Below are 18,168 nucleotides of genomic sequence, written 5' to 3'. Positions count from 1 at the left end.
TTATCTATATTAGTTATCTACTTATTTTTCTTTAATCCTCACCATTTCCTATTTTTTGGATGACATTTTGGTGCCTTTAGAACCAATAACCAGGTTTCCATAGAGTTCTGGTCTCAATATACAATGGTTTCATCATACAATGGTCGTCTTGGAACCAATAAATATCGTAACTTGAGAGACCACTGTATACGTTGGCACTCCCGTTTTTATTAAGGGGGGGGGGGGCCAAATTGTAATGTGTTCCGACCCTTATAAAACGACAGCTTCCATGTCCTGACTAGAGATGAGCAAACTTGCAGTAAATTCGATTCGTCACGAACTTCTCGGCTCGGCAGTTGATGACTTATCCTGCATAAATGAGTTCAGCTTTCCGGTGCTCCGGTGGGCTGGAAAAGGTGGATACAGTCCTAGGAAAGAGTCTCCTAGGACTGTATCCACCTTTTCCAGCCCACGGGAGCACCTGAAAGCTGAACTAATTTATGCAGGATAAGTCATCATCTGCCGAGCCGAGAAGTTCGTGACGAATCGAATGTACTGTAAGTTCGCTCATCTCTAGTCCTGACAGCATGATGGGAATTTCACTTTTGCAACAGCTGAAGGGTCACAATATGAAGAGTACAGATGAGTCTGTTGCCCTAGCGAGCAATCATAATGCAGCGTTTACTTCACTAGAGCAGTTCCAGAAATGAAAGCTGTACAATGATAGGTTGCTATGGGCAACATAGACAATTTGAAACCGTTTTGATAAATGTGACACTCTCAAACACAGAGTCCAGAGATCCGCGCGCCCCTCCGCCAATGGCTGCCAGCCGGCCTAGTCACGTGATGGCGCTATGTATACAGAGCCATGCCGCTGTGACGCCTCCCCGGCAGTGAGTTAGCAGGAGGCGGGGTTCCGCGTTACTCCTCCCCCCAGCCCCGGTGTGTGAGTGTTTGGGTGCGTGTGCTGCAGCTCCTCGGATGATGATGTCGGTGTGTTCGGAGCCCGGCTTCTCCAGTGAGGAGGTGCTCAACCTCCGCTTCCCTCTACACCGAGCGTGCAGGGACGGAGACCTCGGGTGCCTTCAGTCTCTGCTCCAAGGCCCGCCCGGGAACACCGCGCAGCAGCTCGGGAAGGAAGACTCGTGCTACGGCTGGACGCCCATACACTGGGCCGCTCACTTCGGGAAGGTGACGTTGTGGGGAACGGCGGCGGCCTTTTCCTGGGGTAGAGCGGGAACATCACTGACGAGATGGAAAGTGGGAGGGGATAGCGCCATTTTCTTCGGTTCCTTCCCGTTTAGTAGAGGCGGGCTGACTGAGGACCAGAGACAAAGAAAGGGGGCGTGGTATGCATATTTTATGGGCGGGGAATGCTTGTCTGCTGAGGCAGCGGCTGCTGCTAAAGAACAAAGGTGGGAGGTGTGCGCCCTGTACACACTGGAGGGAAGCGCGGCCGTCCCCTTGTCTGGCGCGGCTCTCGCCTGATTGAGTTGTCTGTAGAGTTGGCGCAGCTGTATGTCTGCTGCCCAGAGAGGGACACGTGATATGTACTTGGCTCCTGTCACTCACTGCCTGTACACTGATGGGGAAATATAAGGCTGTGTTCACATGGTGCTCTCATCAGTCTACGATCGATTGTCTGCAGCTGCCATACGCCTACCTGTATAGACTCCTAAATCTGGCCGTACATGCCGGGCTTTGGTTACACACTTCTGTTGTAGATATATGGGGGAGATTTATCAAAACCTGTCCAGAGGAAAAGTTTCCTGTAGCAACCAATCAGATCGCTGCTTTCATTTTTAACAAGGCCTCTGCAAAATGAAAGAAGTGATCTGATTGGTTGCTATGGACAACTGGGCAACTTTTCCTCTGGAAAGGTTTTGATAAATCTCCCCCATGGAGTCCTGAAAAATACTGTCAGATTGGGATCTTAATATGAAATGTTCTGGAGTTAGATCCACCCAATGGCCCAGATGTATCAAACTGAGAGAGAAAAAAATGAAGTGGTTTTCACACAACAACCAATCACAGCTCAGCTAACTAGCTAAGGTAAAGTGAAAGCTGAGCTGTGATTGGTTGTTATGGAAAAAAATCAGTTTGATAAATGTGGGCTAATGTGCTCTGTCTGGTCCGTCTGTGTGCCATACAGAAACTTACTACTGTTATGACCTTGTGTAGATTTCTGTGACTTACGCCAGTTTTTGGCATAAATATACTAAATCTGTCTGGCTGTAAGGCCCACAAAGTGTAGTGCATTGGCAAGAGTAAAAATCTACAAATTTCTGGTGAACACCACAATATGTTACCTATATTTGCCAGAAAACCGGTGTAAGTACAGTAAACTCCCACCAATATTGTGTACCTGTACTCTAGATGTTTATAAACCTGACTGGGTTTTAGATTAAAGAGTAGCTCCCACCATCCTCCTTCCCCAGCAGGCACAACATCACTGATGCCCCAGCAGGCACAACATCACTTCATAGGGTGCCTCCAGCTGTTTCACCTCCCAGCTTGCCATCTATTGGCTGTCAGGGCATGCTGGGAGTTGTGGCTGCGGCGCAACTCCCCCCCCCCCCCCCCCCCCCCTCCCCCTTGTCAGCGATTTTGCTGCAACAATCAACTCTATAATACACACACTCCCCCCTCTTACCAAACTGGCGAGGCCAGGGAGCACTGTTCTCAGCGCTCGCTCCCGCCTGTCTGATTGACGGGCCGGGAGCGAGCGGAGGCTGAATGAATTTGGACCAATGACCCCCTAGTGGCCGGTTTTCAAATGTAAAAGTATGTTAATAAAAAAATAAAGTATATTAGAGAAGTTGTAGTACATAAGTACTACAACATATCAAATAAAAAAAGTTGGTGACAGTGCCCATTTAAACCTTTAGAATGGTGACAAGGTGATATTAGCATTGTCGCTGCTGTTATTACGCCTCTAAGTCCATATATACTAATATATGGACTTCCTCCCATAGCCACCTAGTCAGTCACAGGACAGCACACTCTTCTCTGCTAGGCCCTGATGTAGGGCTGGTGAAAGTGCACTGAGCATGCTGCACAGTTTTAAAGGAGATAGATCATGGGGGAAAAACTTATCACCTATCCAAAGGATAGGGGATGGGTGTTAGATCGGAGGGGGGGAGAGAATCAGACTGCTGGTACCCCCCACAATCTCATGTATGAGCCCCCACACTCCTCAGAAGCAGCGTGTCACGATCCCTGCACAAAGCGGTGGCTGACACGTCCCCTCCTTATATCTCTATGGGAGAGCTGAAGATAGCTGAACGTCTCTTCAATAGAGATATATGAAAGGGGTGTGTTGGCTGATGCTTTTTGTGGGGGTCGTGATGTGCTGTTCCCGGGGAGAGCAGCGGCCCATACATGAGATTGTGGGTGTCACCCTTTGGATAGGGGATACGTTTTGTCTTATGTTTTGTCCCCCCCCCCAAAGTGGAAGCAGGGTTTTTAAAGGGAATTTGTCAAGTGTCACCTGCACTAAACTGTTGGTACAGACTTGAAGTGCGGTTGACGCTGATAAAAATACTTACCATGGGCCGATCCGTGACCCAATTTGCCTGTTATTCTCATTATTTAGTTGATGACGTATAGCAGCAGCCATGATGTCACTGTGCTCCTGAAGTGCCATCTGTGCACCAAGCCTGCTAAATGTTATCAACCAAATAAGGAGAAAGGGCAAACTTGGTCATGTGTTGGCCCATGATAAGTATCTTTTTCAGTGTAATCCACACTACAAGTCTGTACCAACAGGTTAGTGCTGCTGACACTGATGACATTACCTTTTTAAGGATCTATTCACATGTATGGTGTTCTGCACATACTTGATGCACAGGATTTGAAACTGCAGAGTTATGTAAAGTTCAATGTAAAGGAAATGGGGGAGATTTATCAAAGGATTTAGACTGGTTTTTCCCATATAAACTTGTCATACAGAAAGTCGCAGTCTAAATATGTGCGACTTTTGCTTTAGAGGATTTTTAGAACATGATTCATTCTAGTCTAGTTTAGACGGAAAACTGCATTGGTGCTGAATTGATCAAAAGCGACTTTTCAGCGACAAGTCACATCGGCTGAAAGTACGCTGAAATGTCAGACCATACTGAATCAGGTGTAAATACAGTCTAAAGCATAGATCCCAAAGTCTGTGGGCAGAATTTATCAAGAGCCGTGCGCACAATAGACCAGTCTAACCCTCTAGTTTGGTCTATATTGATGCGGGACATAGACAACTTTGATAAATCTCCCCCAATGATTTGGCACAGCTTTAACCCCTTAAGGACCAGGCCATTTTACACCTTAAGGACCAGAGCGTTTTTTGCAATTCTGACCACTGTTACTTTAAACATTAATAACTCTGGAATGCTTTTAGTTATCATTCTGATTCCGAGATTGTTTTTTCGTGACATATTCTACTTTAACTTAGTGGTAAAATTTTATGGTAACTTGCATCCTTTCTTGGTGAAAAATCCCAAAATTTTATGAAAAAAATGAAAGTTGTGCATTTTTCTAACTTTGAAGCTCTCTGATTGTAAGGAAAATGGATATTCAAAATAAAACATTTTTGGGTTCACATATACAATATGTCTACTTTATGTTTGCATCATAAAATTTATGAGTTTTTACTTTTGGAAGACACCAGAGGGCTTCAAAGTTCAGCAGCAATTTGGAAATTTTTCACAAAATTTTCAAACTCGCTATTTTTCATGGACCAGTTCAGGTTTGAAGTGGATTTGAAGGGTCTTCATATTAGAAATACCCCATAAATGACCCCATTATAAAAACTACACCCCCCAAAGTATTCAAAATGACATTCAATAAGTGTATTAACCCTTTAGGTGTTTCACAGGAATAGCAGAAAAGTGAAGGAGAAAATTCACAATCTTCATTTTTTACACTCGCGTGTTCTTGTAAACCCAATTTTTGAATTTTTGCAAGGGGTAAAAAGGAGAAAATTTTTACTTGTATTTGTAGCCCAATTTCTCTCGAGTAAGCACATACCTCATATGTCTATGTTAATTGTTCAGCGGGCGCAGTAGAGGGCTCAGAAGGGAAGGAGCGACAAATGGTTTTTGGGGGGCATGTCACCTTTAGGAAGCCCCTATGGTGCCAGGACAGCAAAAAAAAAACCACATGGCATACCATTTTGGAAACTAGACCCCTCAGGGAACGTAACAAGGGGTAAAGTGAACCTTAATACCACACAGGTGATTCACGACTTTTGCATATGTAAAAAATAAAAATAAATGTTTTACCTAAAATGCTTGGTTTCCCAAAAATGTTACATTTTTAAAAAGGATAATAGCAGAAAATACCCCCCAAAATTTGAAGCCCAATTTCTCCCGATTCAGAAAACACCCCATATGGGGGTGAAAAGTGCTCTGCTGGCGCACTACAGGTCTCAGAAGAGAAGGAGTCACATTTGGCTTTTTGAAAGCAAATTTTGCTCTGGGGGCATGCCGCATTTAGGAAGCCCCTATGGTGCCAGAACCGCAAAAAAAACCCACATGGCATACCATTTTGGAAACCAGACCCCTCGGGGAACGTAAAAAGGGGTAAAGTGAACCTTAATACCCTACAGGTGTTTCACGACTTTTGCATATGTTAAAAAAAAAATTTTTTTTTTTACCTAAAATGCTTGGTTTCCCAAAATTTTTACATTTTTAAAAAGGGTAATAGCAGAAAATACCCCCCAAAATTTGAAGCCCATTTTCTCCCGATTCAGAAAACACCCCATATGGGGGTGAAAAGTGCTCTGCTGGCGCACTACAGGTCTCAGAAGAGAAGGAGTCACATTTGGCTTTTTGAAAGCAAATTTTGCTCTGGGGGCATGCCGCATTTAGGAAGCCCCTATGGTGCCAGGACAGCAAAAAAAAACACATGGCATACCATTTTGGAAACTAGACCCCTCGGGGAACGTAACAAGGGGTAATGTGAACCTTAATACCCCACAGGTGATTCACAACTTTTGCATATGTAAAAAAATAAAATAAAATTTTTACCTAAAATGTTGGTTTCCCCAAAATTTTAGATTTTTAAAAAGGGTAATAGCAGAAAATACCCCCCATAATTTGTAACACAATTTCTCCCGAGTACGGCGATACCCCATATGTGACCCTAAACTGTTGCCTTGAAATACGACAGGGCTCCAAAGTGAGAGCGCCATGCGCATTTGAGGCCTGAATTAGGGATTGCATAGGGGTGGACATAGGGGTATTCTACGCCAGTGATTCCCAAATAGGGTGCCTCCAGCTGTTGTAAAAGTCCCAGCATGCCTGGACAGTCAGTGGCTATCTGGTAATACCGGGAGTAGTTGTTTTGCAACAGCTGGAGGCTCCGTTTTGGAAACAGTGGCGTACCAGACGTTTTTCATTTTTATTGGGGAGGGGAGGGGGGCTGTGTAGGGGTATGTGTATACGTAGTGTTTTTTACTTTTTATTTTATTTTTTGTGTTAGTGTAGTGTAGTGTTTTTAGGGTACAGTCGCACGGGCGGGGGGTTCACAGTAGTTTCTCGCTGGCAGTTTGAGCAGCGGCAGAAAATTTGCCTCAGCTCAAACTTGCAGCCGGATACTTACTGTAATCCTCCGCCCATGTGAGTGTACCCTGTACATTCACATTGGGGGGGGGGGGGAACATCCAGCTGTTGCAAAACTACAACTCCCAGCATGTACGGTCTATCAGTGCATGTTGGGAGTTGTAGTTTTGCAACAGCTGAAGGCTCCGTTTTGGAAACGGTGGCGTACCAGACGTTTTTCATTTTTATTGTAGGGGTATGTGTATATGTAGTGTTTTTTTACTTTTTATTTTATTGTGTGTTAGTGTAGTGTAGTGTTTTTAGGGTACAGTCGCACGGGCGGGGGGTTCACAGTAGTTTCTCGCTGGCAGCTTGAGCTGCAGCGGAAAATTAGCTGCAGCTCAAACTTGCAGCCGGATACTTACTGTAATCCTCCGCCCATGTGAGTGTACCCTGTACATTCACATTGGGGGGGGGGGGGGAACATCCAGCTGTTGCAGAACTACAACTCCCAGCATGTACGGTCTATCAGTGCATGCTGGGAGTTGTAGTTTTGCAACAGCTGGAGACACACAGGTTGTGAAACACCGAGTTTGGCAACAAACTCAGTCTTTTGCAACCAGTGTGCCTTCAGCTGTTGCAAAAGCTACAACCCCCAGCATGTACGGACAGCGGAAGGGCATGCTGGGTGTTGTAGTTATGCAACAGCGGGAGGCATACTACTTTGGCTGGGGATGCTGGGGATTGTAGTTATGCAACAGCTGGAGACACACTGGTTTGCTACTTAACTCAGTGTGCCTTCAGCTGTTGCAAAACTACAACTCTCAGCAGTCACCGACAGCCAACGGGCATGCTGGGAGTTGTAGTTATGCAACCACCAGATGCACCACTACAACTCCCAGCATGCACTTAAGCTGTTTGTGCAAGCTGGGAGTTGTAGTTACACAACAGCTGAAGGTACATTTTTCCATAGAGAGAATGTGCCTCCAGCTGTTGCAAAACCATAAGTCCCAGCATGCCCATAAGTGCATGCTGGGAGTTGTGGTGGTCTGCCTCCTCCTGTTGCATAACTACAGCTCCCAGCATGCCCTTTTTGCATGCTGGGAGCTGTTGCTAAGCAACAGCAGGAGGCTGTCACTCACCTCCTGCTGCTGCTGATCGCCGCACAGGTCAGTCCCGCCGCCGTCGTCGCTCCTGGGGCCCCGATCCCAACATTAACGCCGGGGATCGGGGTCCCCAGCACCAGGGGTGCATGTCCCGCACCCGCTCACGTCCTCCGGAAGAGGGGCGGAGCGGGTGCGGGAGTGACACCCGCAGCAGGCGCCCTGATTCGTCGGCCGGTAATCCGGCCGACGAATCAGGGCGATCGTGAGGTGGCACCAGTGCCACCTCACCCCTGCAGGCTCTGGCTGTTCGGGGCCGTCTCTGACGGCCCCGATCAGCCAGTAATTCCGGGTCACCGGGTCACTGGAGACCCGATTGACCCGGAATCGCCGCAGATCGCTGGACTGAATTGTCCAGCGATCTGCGGCCATCGCCGACGTGGGGGGGCATAATGACCCCCCTGGGCGATATGCCGCGATGCCTGCTGAACGATTTCAGCAGGCATCGGGCACCGGCTCCCCTCCGGCTAGCGGCAGGGGGCCGGGAAAGGACAGGACGTACTCCTACGTCCTCGGTCCTTAAGGACTCGGAAACGGGGGCGTAGGAGTACGTCCATTGTCCTTAAGGGGTTAAACCCTGCAAATATGCACAGGATACTTAAGGGTAGGAGTCACACGTAATGCATATTTGCCGGTTACCCTACCCATTTTGTGCTTCCAGCTGTTGCCACTGTTTAAGAAATAAAAAATAGGCCTGTGGCCACCAGTAAATTATTTTTTGACATACTCTACTCAGGAAGGAGCCTGTCCGAGACGAGCACTGAGCCTCCCCCAACTCGCCCTGTATTCACTTGTGCCCTGAGTCTGCTTTGCTGGGTCTTTTCATCCAATCAGTGCAGGCTGCTCTGTAACCTCCTTTACCTACTAGTCCAGCCCTCACCTTCTGGTCTTTGTCCCAACCTGTTCCTACAGCTGGGCCAAAAATTATGTTGTCAGTTGCTGACAGCGCTGTTTGTATTCACTTAGCGCTGCCTAGCAACGAGTGACGCTCGGCGCTGAGATATGCGTCACCGGAGGTGAGACTTCACCACCGGAAGTGACACACGGCGGCCTGTGATGCGCGCGCGATTTCTTTTCAGACACGCATAAGTACAGCGTGGGTGTCCGCGGCAAGTTAGCTAGGACACCGATCGGCTTAGTGCGCTGCCCACCATTGTGGGAGTGCACCTGGGGATACCGCCACTGCGGCAACCCGTGGTAACCGTGAGTAGCCACCTGCTGGTATTATCTGCCAGTAGATAACAGACACTATTCGCACCAGTACTGCCTGAACTGGATAGGTGCTTAACTGTAGGTAGACTCGTGGTATTTCTAAAACTGTAAATATTTTTGTAATTTCTATCTGGTGATAGCCCTTACTTTGCTATTTTTTGATATTATTGTAACTATATATTGGTAATATTGATTCCAAATGTTTTTGTATTTTGCCTGGTTAACCCCTGAGGAAGCCACCGATGTGGTAGAAACGCATCGGGTATACCAGAGCAAGGGCATGTGCAATATTGCCAGGGATTTATAGGGCGTAGTCTAAGGGATATTTCGGGGCAGGGGTCACTCTTTTTAGGGCGAGTGCCCCGACGGTCCCTGTGGGAGCAGGGGTAGTCTTCACTACATCTCCCCGATAGGGAATTCTAGGGTGATTTATGCACTATTTTGGGACCCTGCTCTCCTCATTATCCCCCATTACAGACATACTTCCATCCATTGTGGTCTGTTTTTGTATATTTTAGATCTGGTGTCAACTCCAATTACTGGCTAGTTGTTGTGGGGCCTGTGCTATTGATAGGTTTTAGACGTGTCTGATTAAAAGTTTTATATTTTAAAGTGTGTACCCCTCAGTGAATTTTTGGAACAAAAATGATGCTGCAGCCAAATAGGACCATGTGGTGTAGTTGAACGTTTTCTTACACCTTTAATTTGTGGTGTTGGGAATGTGTACATGTGCCTCATTTATTAAATGGTGCAGGTCATGTGATAAATATGGTGCTGGAACACATTTTAAAATTTTTATTTTATTTAGTACATTCCTTTGTAAAACGTCTACTTGATGTAGATTTGTGGTGTTTTTGAGGGGTATTCGACTTGTTGTGCAACATTAGCGCTTGATAAATTCATTACCACTGCAAAGTATGAACTAAAATTGACTTTCAAAAGGTTGGTTTTCAGGTTTATGCATACTTCAAAAAGTCCCATTAAAAAAAAGTTCATAGACGCATGTGCACAATGTCACGTGCCAATTGTAAGCAAAAAAAAAAGACAATGATAAATGTCCACCCATCTTCTGGATAGTATGGGGACTCCTAGTGGTTATGTATAATTTTTTATATAGGAGATACAATTTTTCAACGAAGTATATTAACCCCTTAAGGACCCGGGCTTTTTCCATTTTTTTCATTTTCAATTTTTCCTCCTTAACTTTAAAAAATCATAACTCTTTAAAATTTTCACCTAAAATTCTATATGATGGCTTATTTTTTGCATCACTAATTCTTCTTTGTAATGACATTAGTCATTTTACCCAAAAATCTAGGGTGAAACGGGAAAAAAATCAATGTGCGACAAAATTGATGAAAAAACACAAGTTTTGGGGGGCTTCCGTTTTTACGCAGTAAATTTTTCGACAAAAATGGTACCTTATCTTTATTCTGTAGGTCCATACGGTTAAAATGATACCTACTTGTATAGGTTTGATTTTGTATCCCTTCAGAAAAAAATCATGAATACATCCAGGAAAATTTATACGTTTAAAATGGTCATCTTCGTACCCCTATAACTTTTTTTCTGTGTTCAGGGCGCTATGAGGGCTCATTTTTTGCGCCGTGAAGTTTTTAGCGGTACCATTTTTGTTCTGATCAGACTTTTTGATCACTTTTTATTAACTTTTTTTGTGGTATAAAAAGTGATCAAAAATGCGCTATTTTGGACTTTGGAATTTTTTTTGCGCGTATGCCATTGAACGTGCGGTTTAAAAAGCGGTATATTTTTTATAATTCGGACATTTCCGCACGTGGCGATACCACATATGTTTATTTTTATTTACACTGTTTTTTTTATTCTTGGAAATGCCGGGTGATTCAAACTTTTATTAGGGGAAGGGATAATTGAAAGGGTTAATGATTTTTTTTAAACTTTTCTTATGCCATATTATAGCCCCCAGGGGGGCTATAACATGGCATTAACTGATCTTTAACACTGATTGATTCATCTCCATAGGAATGGATCAATCAGTGTTTTCGGCGATTGAATGCTCAAGCCTGGATCTCAGGCTTGAAGCATTTAATCAGCGATCGGACTGCAGGAAGGAAGGTAAGAAGACCTCCTCCTGTGCTACAGCTGTTCGGGATGCCGCGATTATACCGCGGCGATCCCGAACAGCTCCCTGAGCTAACCGGCCCTTTTTACTTTCACTTTTAGCCGCGTGGCTCAGCTTTGAGCACGCGGCTAAAGGGTTAATAGCGCGCGGCACCGCGATCAGTGCTGCGCGCTATTAGAGGTGGGTCCCGGCTTCACTATGACGCCGGGCACACCGCGATATGATGCGGGGTCACTGTGTGACCCCGCATTATATCGCAGGACCGGGACCCAGGAGGTACTCACACGTCCTGGGTCCTTAAGAGGTTAAAAAGGTTAATGTCTTGCCAAGATATACAACACACAGTTTTTGATTCTGACACTGCCAGTGACAAAAAGCCTGCATACTTACCTCACCTGGTCCCCCTAATCTTCGGCTGTTATTTATTTGCTGCTCCCATTATTAGAAGTGTAGGGGGGGGGGGGGGGACTGCTAGTGTTTTGCAGTACCCCTTTGGACTGCATACCTTCCTGTACAGCTGTCCAGGCATGCTGGGAATTGTAGTTTTGCAACATCTGGAGGGCCACAGTTTGGGGACCATTGCTGTACAGTAAAGGTTTGTTTGTTTTATGGCTACAAAAACTGTCAATTTTCAATGTGGGTTTTACATTTCTTATTGAAATCAGTATGATGCAGATTTTGGATACAGAATCCTCATAAAATATACTTGGGATAAGACTAAAGTGCCACTATTTAGGTTCTGTTGTATTGATATGCTTTAATTTCTTTCCACTAGATTAGATTTGACTTGTAATTCTTCCCAGGTATGTGGAAATCTTGTTGCCCGGGACATGCAGTTCCGGGCTCCAGGCAGGTGACTTTTTCATGCATTTAACTCAGCTTTGGACAAGCAGGGTGGGATAAACTTTCCCCTTTGATTTTATTATGCCAGCGCTCGGGTGAATGGAGCGGGCTCCTGACTCGAGCCCGCGACATACCTGGCGACCCCCAGTTGATTCTGGTAACTGGGAGCAGTCGTGGCCGGCTATTAACACTTTAGATCACTGCTGTCAAAGCTGCAAAATCCCTGGTGGTCTAGTGGGGTGGATTTTTCTTATTTTTTTGTTAAACCTTCATATCCCAGAAATGTTTTTTTAATTAGAAAAACATGAGTGAAACTATAGTAAAACATGACTGAAACTAAACACATTTGGTATTGCTGTAATCAGGCTGACCTAAAGTATCAAAATAACACGTGAGTTTTACCAGAAGGTGAATGGCATGAATAAGAGAACCCCCCAATTATTATTTTTTTGTGTCTGAGCATACATTATGGAACCCTTATGGGTCTGTAGATGAGAAAAAAAGTTATGGCTATTATAGGATGAGGAGGATAAACAAAAGTGCAATAACTAAATAAACTAATAAAGAACTTATTTATGTACTATTTAAGTTGAAATTATTTTGTGTGCCAGGACAAGGGCATTTTCATGAGGGACAAGTAGTTTTTTTTTTTTTTTTTTTTTTTCACACCCCTGTTACTTATTGAGTTGCAATTTTATTATCTATTAATTGATGGCATTTCTGCTTTTGTTTTCACAGTTGGAGTGCCTGGTACAGTTGGTAGGAGCAGGATGCTCTGTTAATGCCAGCACAACTCGGTTTGCTCAAACTCCAGCTCACATTGCCGCATTTGGGGGACATCCACACTGCCTGGTATGGCTAATTCAAGCAGGTGCCCATGTAAACAAACAGGTAATTAATCGGCAATAATTCAACTAATGCTGGATATTTATGCGAAAATGCTTTTCTTTAGCATTTTTATAAACCCCTTGTTTTTGTTTTAAAGGGGTACTCTGACAAAAAACATCTTATCCCCCTATCCAAAGGATCTCCGGGCCGGCAGCGGTGTCCAGAACACTGAGGCTTGGAGCTTCCGTGTTCGTGATGTAATACCACTCCCCCTCCATTCATGTATATTGTAGTGGCCTTAACAGCTAGTGCGTAGCCATTACTTCTCTTCCCATAGACCTGAATGGAGGGGACATGGCGGCTGTAGTCGCCAGTCATCCGGCATGGAGTTCGCTCCGTGCATGGATGTCTGGGGTGCCGCATCGGAGACCGCGGGGGTCCCCAGTGGAGGGACCCCTGCAGTCAGACATCTTATCCCCTATCCATTGAATAGGGGAGAAGATGTTTTTCAGCGCATTACCCCTTTAAAGATAAAAGGTGGGTGAATAAATTTTTTTTTTTCTAAGGTTGGGATATTTTTATATTTTTTAAAAACATATTTTTTATTGCACTTTCAAGATGTCCTGCGGTAAGAAACTTATCCCCTAGCATCAGGATAGGGGGTGAATGTCTGATCTCGGGCGACTCGATCACTGGGACACCCACGATCTCCCGTATGGGGCCCTGACTAGGCCCCTACTCTACTCCTGGCACATGAGCTGGTCAAAACACGCCCCCTTTATTTATCTCTATGGGAGAGGCAGAGGCGCAGCATTCGCATGTCTGCCTCTCCCATAGAGATGAACGGAGGGGGCGTGTTTCGACCAGCTGACGTGCTGGGTCCGAAACTCCCTCTAGCAGAGCAGTGCCCTGTACGGGATATTGCGTGGGGTCCGAGTGGTCAGACCCCAGCGATCAGACGGGATACATTTTCTTACAGCTTGACATTTTCTTTAAGTCCTTCTAGGGGGCTTTCATTAAATTGGTTATACTGATCAATGCTAGGCTTACTAGTAGAGCCTTTTTTCAGGGAGGCTAGAAAAGTGCCAAATCATCAATGCAGCAATATCCTCAACTTTTGATTTCAAATAAACAGTTTTTCTTCTTTATTTTTATAGCATTTCATATAATCAAGAGCAATATACAAACAACTTGTTGCACGTTTTCTGTAGATTTTGGTACAAACTTTTTCGGTTTACGGTTTATATCTACCTTGGGTGAACTCTAAATTAGGCTTTCCACTGACACACACAAAGCCAGTTACCTTTTAGGTCAGTATTAACCCCTTAACGACGCAGGAAGCAAATGTGAGCTGGTACTTAACACACCAGGACATGCATTTACGTCTTATACATAACTGCGAGCATCGGAGCAAAGTTCGGGTCATGCGCCGCAAGTCCCGGCTGCTGATAGCAGCCAGGGACCCGCCGGTATTGGCCGACATCCGCGATCGCGCGGATGTCCCCCATTAACCCCTAAGATGCAGTGATCAATACAGATCACACCATCTGCAGCATTGCGGTCACTAAAATGGATGATTGGATCTCCCGCAGCGCTGCCGCGGCGATCCGATCATCCAGAACGGCAGACGGAGGTCCCCTCACCAAAAACGAAAACATTAAATAAATGGGCTGAGTCCTTAAGGGGTTAAAGGAAATCTGTCAGCAGTACCGTATCACCCGCACTAACCAGCCGTTCTGCCACAATTCGCTTTTTTCTTTTTATGCATATGAGGGCCTAAAATGATTATGAATATTGATGAGCCGGGCGGAGCGCCCACCTGGCAAGGATGATATCGGTGTGCCCCTAGCTCAGGGAGCTCTGCCCATGCCCCAAGGCCCTCATTTGCATAAAAAAGAAAAAGGCAAATTGCCTCGAACCGCTGGGCGAATCTGGAAGCCAGGAATATCGTTTTGATCAGCATCACGCGCACTACAAGCCTGTGTGACAGCTTTAGTGCGGGTGATACTGCTGACAGATTTCCTTTTAATCTTGAGAGAGAAAAGGGAATAATACTAAACAGATTCCATAACACTTTTAATGTTTGTTCCAAGATGTGGAAAAATATATTTTTTTAATTGTCAAACAATTGCTTGTGCCTTTATTTTACTTTTATGATGTTTACTTTAATTTAGTTCCTCTTACTTTTTTTCCTTTTTTATTTTTTTCTAGGACTATGTGGGTGAGACCCCTGTCCACAAAGCAGCAAGGGCAGGTAGCATGGACTGCCTTAAAGCCCTTGTATCCAATGGAGCTCAAATAGAGTATGTGACTTTTTTGTTTTATTTCTTATGCTATAACACGTTTTAAGAGAAATCAAGTACGACACATAGACAGGCATTCTACATAACAAATGAGTAGACTCATTTGTGGAGTCCTGTTTGGGCCAAGCCATCTATTATTTCTTGCACATTGCTGAAAAAATTAAAATGCATGGTGCTTTATATTAACGCTCACATACCACATTTATACACATATTCCATTGATAAGTCTTCTGTATTAGTAACATACTAAATACATTATTGTGCTGTTTTATGTACATTGTTTAACCATTTTTGTCTTGAAGGTTTTTATAGACTTCCTTCTAAACTGCTTCCTACCAACTCAAGTAGACGTATTTGCTCATACAAATCACAACAGTGACCGGTATATATTTGCAGTCATGTGACTTTAAAGCAGGTTTTGTTTTTTACTTTTCATCTTAATGCTGCAGACTTGTAAAAAATTGGAAATTTTCCTATCGGAAAATTTGTATTTTAATAAAGACAAAACGTGAGTATTATGCTTAAACCTCTTTTTACTGACTCAGCAGCAAATAGATACTGTATGAATTAAAGAAAACATTTTAACAAATAGTGTATAACCGTGCAACCCAGTATGATGACCTATTATGATAACCAATCAGGTAGCATCACAGGTGATATAAGTCCTTGACACTCAGGTAACTTCCTTCTTCTTTGCAAAGTATTATCAGATGAGAAGATTAACAGGAACAAAGCTGGAAATGGAACACCGGTGGAAGATTAAGGAAATGACGAAACCATGAAGACCCATCTATGTTGGAACGGAAGGGTGGTTGAAGTTCACTGTGGAGCTGTTGAAGCAAAATAGAGACAAAATAGAATTATAGGGATGGGCTCAGGGAGGGATAATACTCGCGTCTTGTCTTTATTTATATATATTTATATTACACTATAATAACATACATGTGGGATTCAGGTCTAAAATAAAAAGTCTTGAAAGTAGAAACAGAAGCCCAGTTGGCTGCTTTGAAGAAGTCTGAAAGAGAAGCACCAGATTGACAGTTTAGTGGAAACTGCACTCCTAGTAGAATGGGCAGTAAATTTTGAGATATCAATGCCAGCTAGATGCATTGTTTGACCCATCTGGCGAGAGTGGGTGAAGAGACAGGAGCATGTGGTTTGCAAAGGGAAATTAATAATTGAGAAGAAGGAAATCTGAGAGATTCTGTTCTGGATTCGTAAGAACGAAGGCAGCGAAAGACAGAGTTTTTCATGATGAGGAAAAGGGTAGAAAACGGATTGAATGTTTTTTGTACGTCGATGAATAGAAAACACTACACCTTGAGGTGTTAAGTGTCTGCAAGAAATATCCAAAGATCTGACGTCAGAAACTCGTTTGACAGAGATTAGACCTAAGAGTAGTAAGTTTGAAGGAAATAAATTTTAGAGATAAGGAATCATTGTCCTCCCAGGAAATTAACATATACAGGATCAAATTCACATGTGGAAGTGCATTTAGGTAAAGGTGGTCTACAGAAGCAGATGCCCTTAAGAAGTTGGCAAACAAGAGGATGTTTACCAACAGGGAAAGTCAATAGGGAGGTGTTTGGAAGAAATAGCCGACCGGTAGAGATGGTTCTGTAAGAAATTTAAGATGTGATGTATAGGTGCTTGTAAGGGATCCAGATGTCGTTGATCGCACCAATGAGACCAAAGTCCCCAGGCAGATCTGTAAGCTGATTTGGTACCTGGGGCCCAAGAGTCTGAGAGGATATCTTGAGCAGATTTTGAAAATTGGAAGTCGGGTCTTGTTTACCTGAAATCAACCAAGCAACCAGAGTTAGTTGGTCTGAAAGAATCAGAGGATGGTAATTTCCTTGAGGATCCTGAAAAGAAGGGAGGAGACGAGGAAAATCGATGAGATGTAAGATCTGAGGAAACCACGGTTGAGTTGGCCACAGTGGAGTGATGAGGACCAATGTGGTCTTCTGAATGGATGTTTGAAATAAAACCCAGGAATAAGATTGAATGGGGCAAACGCATACAGAGTCTTGAGGCCAAAATTGAAGGAAGGCATCTACACCTAAAGCCTCTGGATCTGAGCACCAGCTGAAAAATAGGGGTAATTGAGTGTTGAGACGGGAAGTGAAAAGATCCAGATGAAGAGGACCCCATAAAGAATTGATTGATTTGAAGACTAGAGGATGAAGTGTCGTATTGCTGGAATCTGTCAGATAACGGGAATACCAATCCGCTACCGAACTGAAAATTCCCGGAAGATATTCCGCCTTCAGGATGATGTCCCTGTCCAGACAGAAATGCCAAAAATCTTTGGCAAAATCTGCAAGAATTTTGGAATTCGTACCTCCTAAATGATTGATATATAGGACAGCGGAAATATTGTCCATGCGAAGGAGGATACAATATTGGGATAAATGTTTTGGAAAACTTTAAAGCAAAAAATCCCGCTAGCAATTCTATACAGTTGATGTGTAGGTGAGATTCCGATGGAGACCATTTTCCTCCAGTAAAAAAGGGAAGCGTGGCGAGCTCCCCATCCGGAAATACTCGCATCTGATTCTAGGATGATGTCTGGATTTGGATGAAAAATCGCTTTCCCGTTCCAGGACTCTGTGAGCGAGCCACCAAAGGAGTAGTTCTTTAGCTTCTGAAGAGAGGGGAATTTTGTCGGAATAACAGAGACTTTCCTTTAGATGCCGTATCTTCAGGCATTGGAGAGCTCTGTAATGAAGAGGAGCTGGAAAAATGGCTTGAATGGAGGCTGAAAGGAGACCCACGATTCGAGCTATCGTCCTCAAAGAAATTGAGTCCCTACGGAGAACCTGACGGATCTCCTTCCGAATAGTTTTTAGTCTTCTTGGGGGAAGACTTAGAGTGGTCAATTGGGTATTGAGCATGAACCCCAAAAACTCTAGTTCCTGAGATGGAATTAGAACCGACTTCTTTAAATTTCTGAGAAAACCTAATTGGGTCAAGAGTCACTGTCCAATTCATATGAAGCAAAAGTAACTCTTTTGATTGGGCCATGAGAAGTAGATCGTTGAGATAAATGATCAGACGAACCCCTTGACTTCTGAGAGGCCGCCACTGGTTTCAACAGTTTTGTAAAACACCAGGGGGCTGAGGATAGGCCGAAGGGAAGGCAAGTGAATTGCCATTTTTGTTTTTTTTCAAAGGAATTGTAGGAACATTTGAGATGAAGGATGGAT

General features: G+C 44.2%; 1 protein-coding gene across 2 annotated transcripts in view; it reads left to right on the top strand.

Annotated features, from left to right (window-relative positions):
* The first annotated feature begins 654 nt into the window (after window positions 1-654).
* The window catches only part of LOC130355528 (ankyrin repeat domain-containing protein 10-like), a 52,418-nt gene continuing 34,904 nt past the window's right edge, over window positions 655-18,168 (top strand). Inside the window, exons 1-3 of one of the 2 annotated variants that reach the window (XM_056555769.1) lie at window positions 655-872; window positions 12,567-12,719; window positions 14,868-14,959. In XM_056555769.1, the coding sequence (XP_056411744.1) occupies window positions 834-872; window positions 12,567-12,719; window positions 14,868-14,959 (284 nt within the window). In that variant the 5' untranslated portion in view covers window positions 655-833. The other variant, XM_056555768.1, reaches the window with a different exon arrangement.

This window comes from Hyla sarda, chromosome 2 (genome assembly GCF_029499605.1).
Source record: "Hyla sarda isolate aHylSar1 chromosome 2, aHylSar1.hap1, whole genome shotgun sequence".
Lineage (NCBI taxonomy): Eukaryota > Metazoa > Chordata > Amphibia > Anura > Hylidae > Hyla > Hyla sarda.
This window is presented reverse-complemented; position numbering and strand designations above follow the sequence as displayed.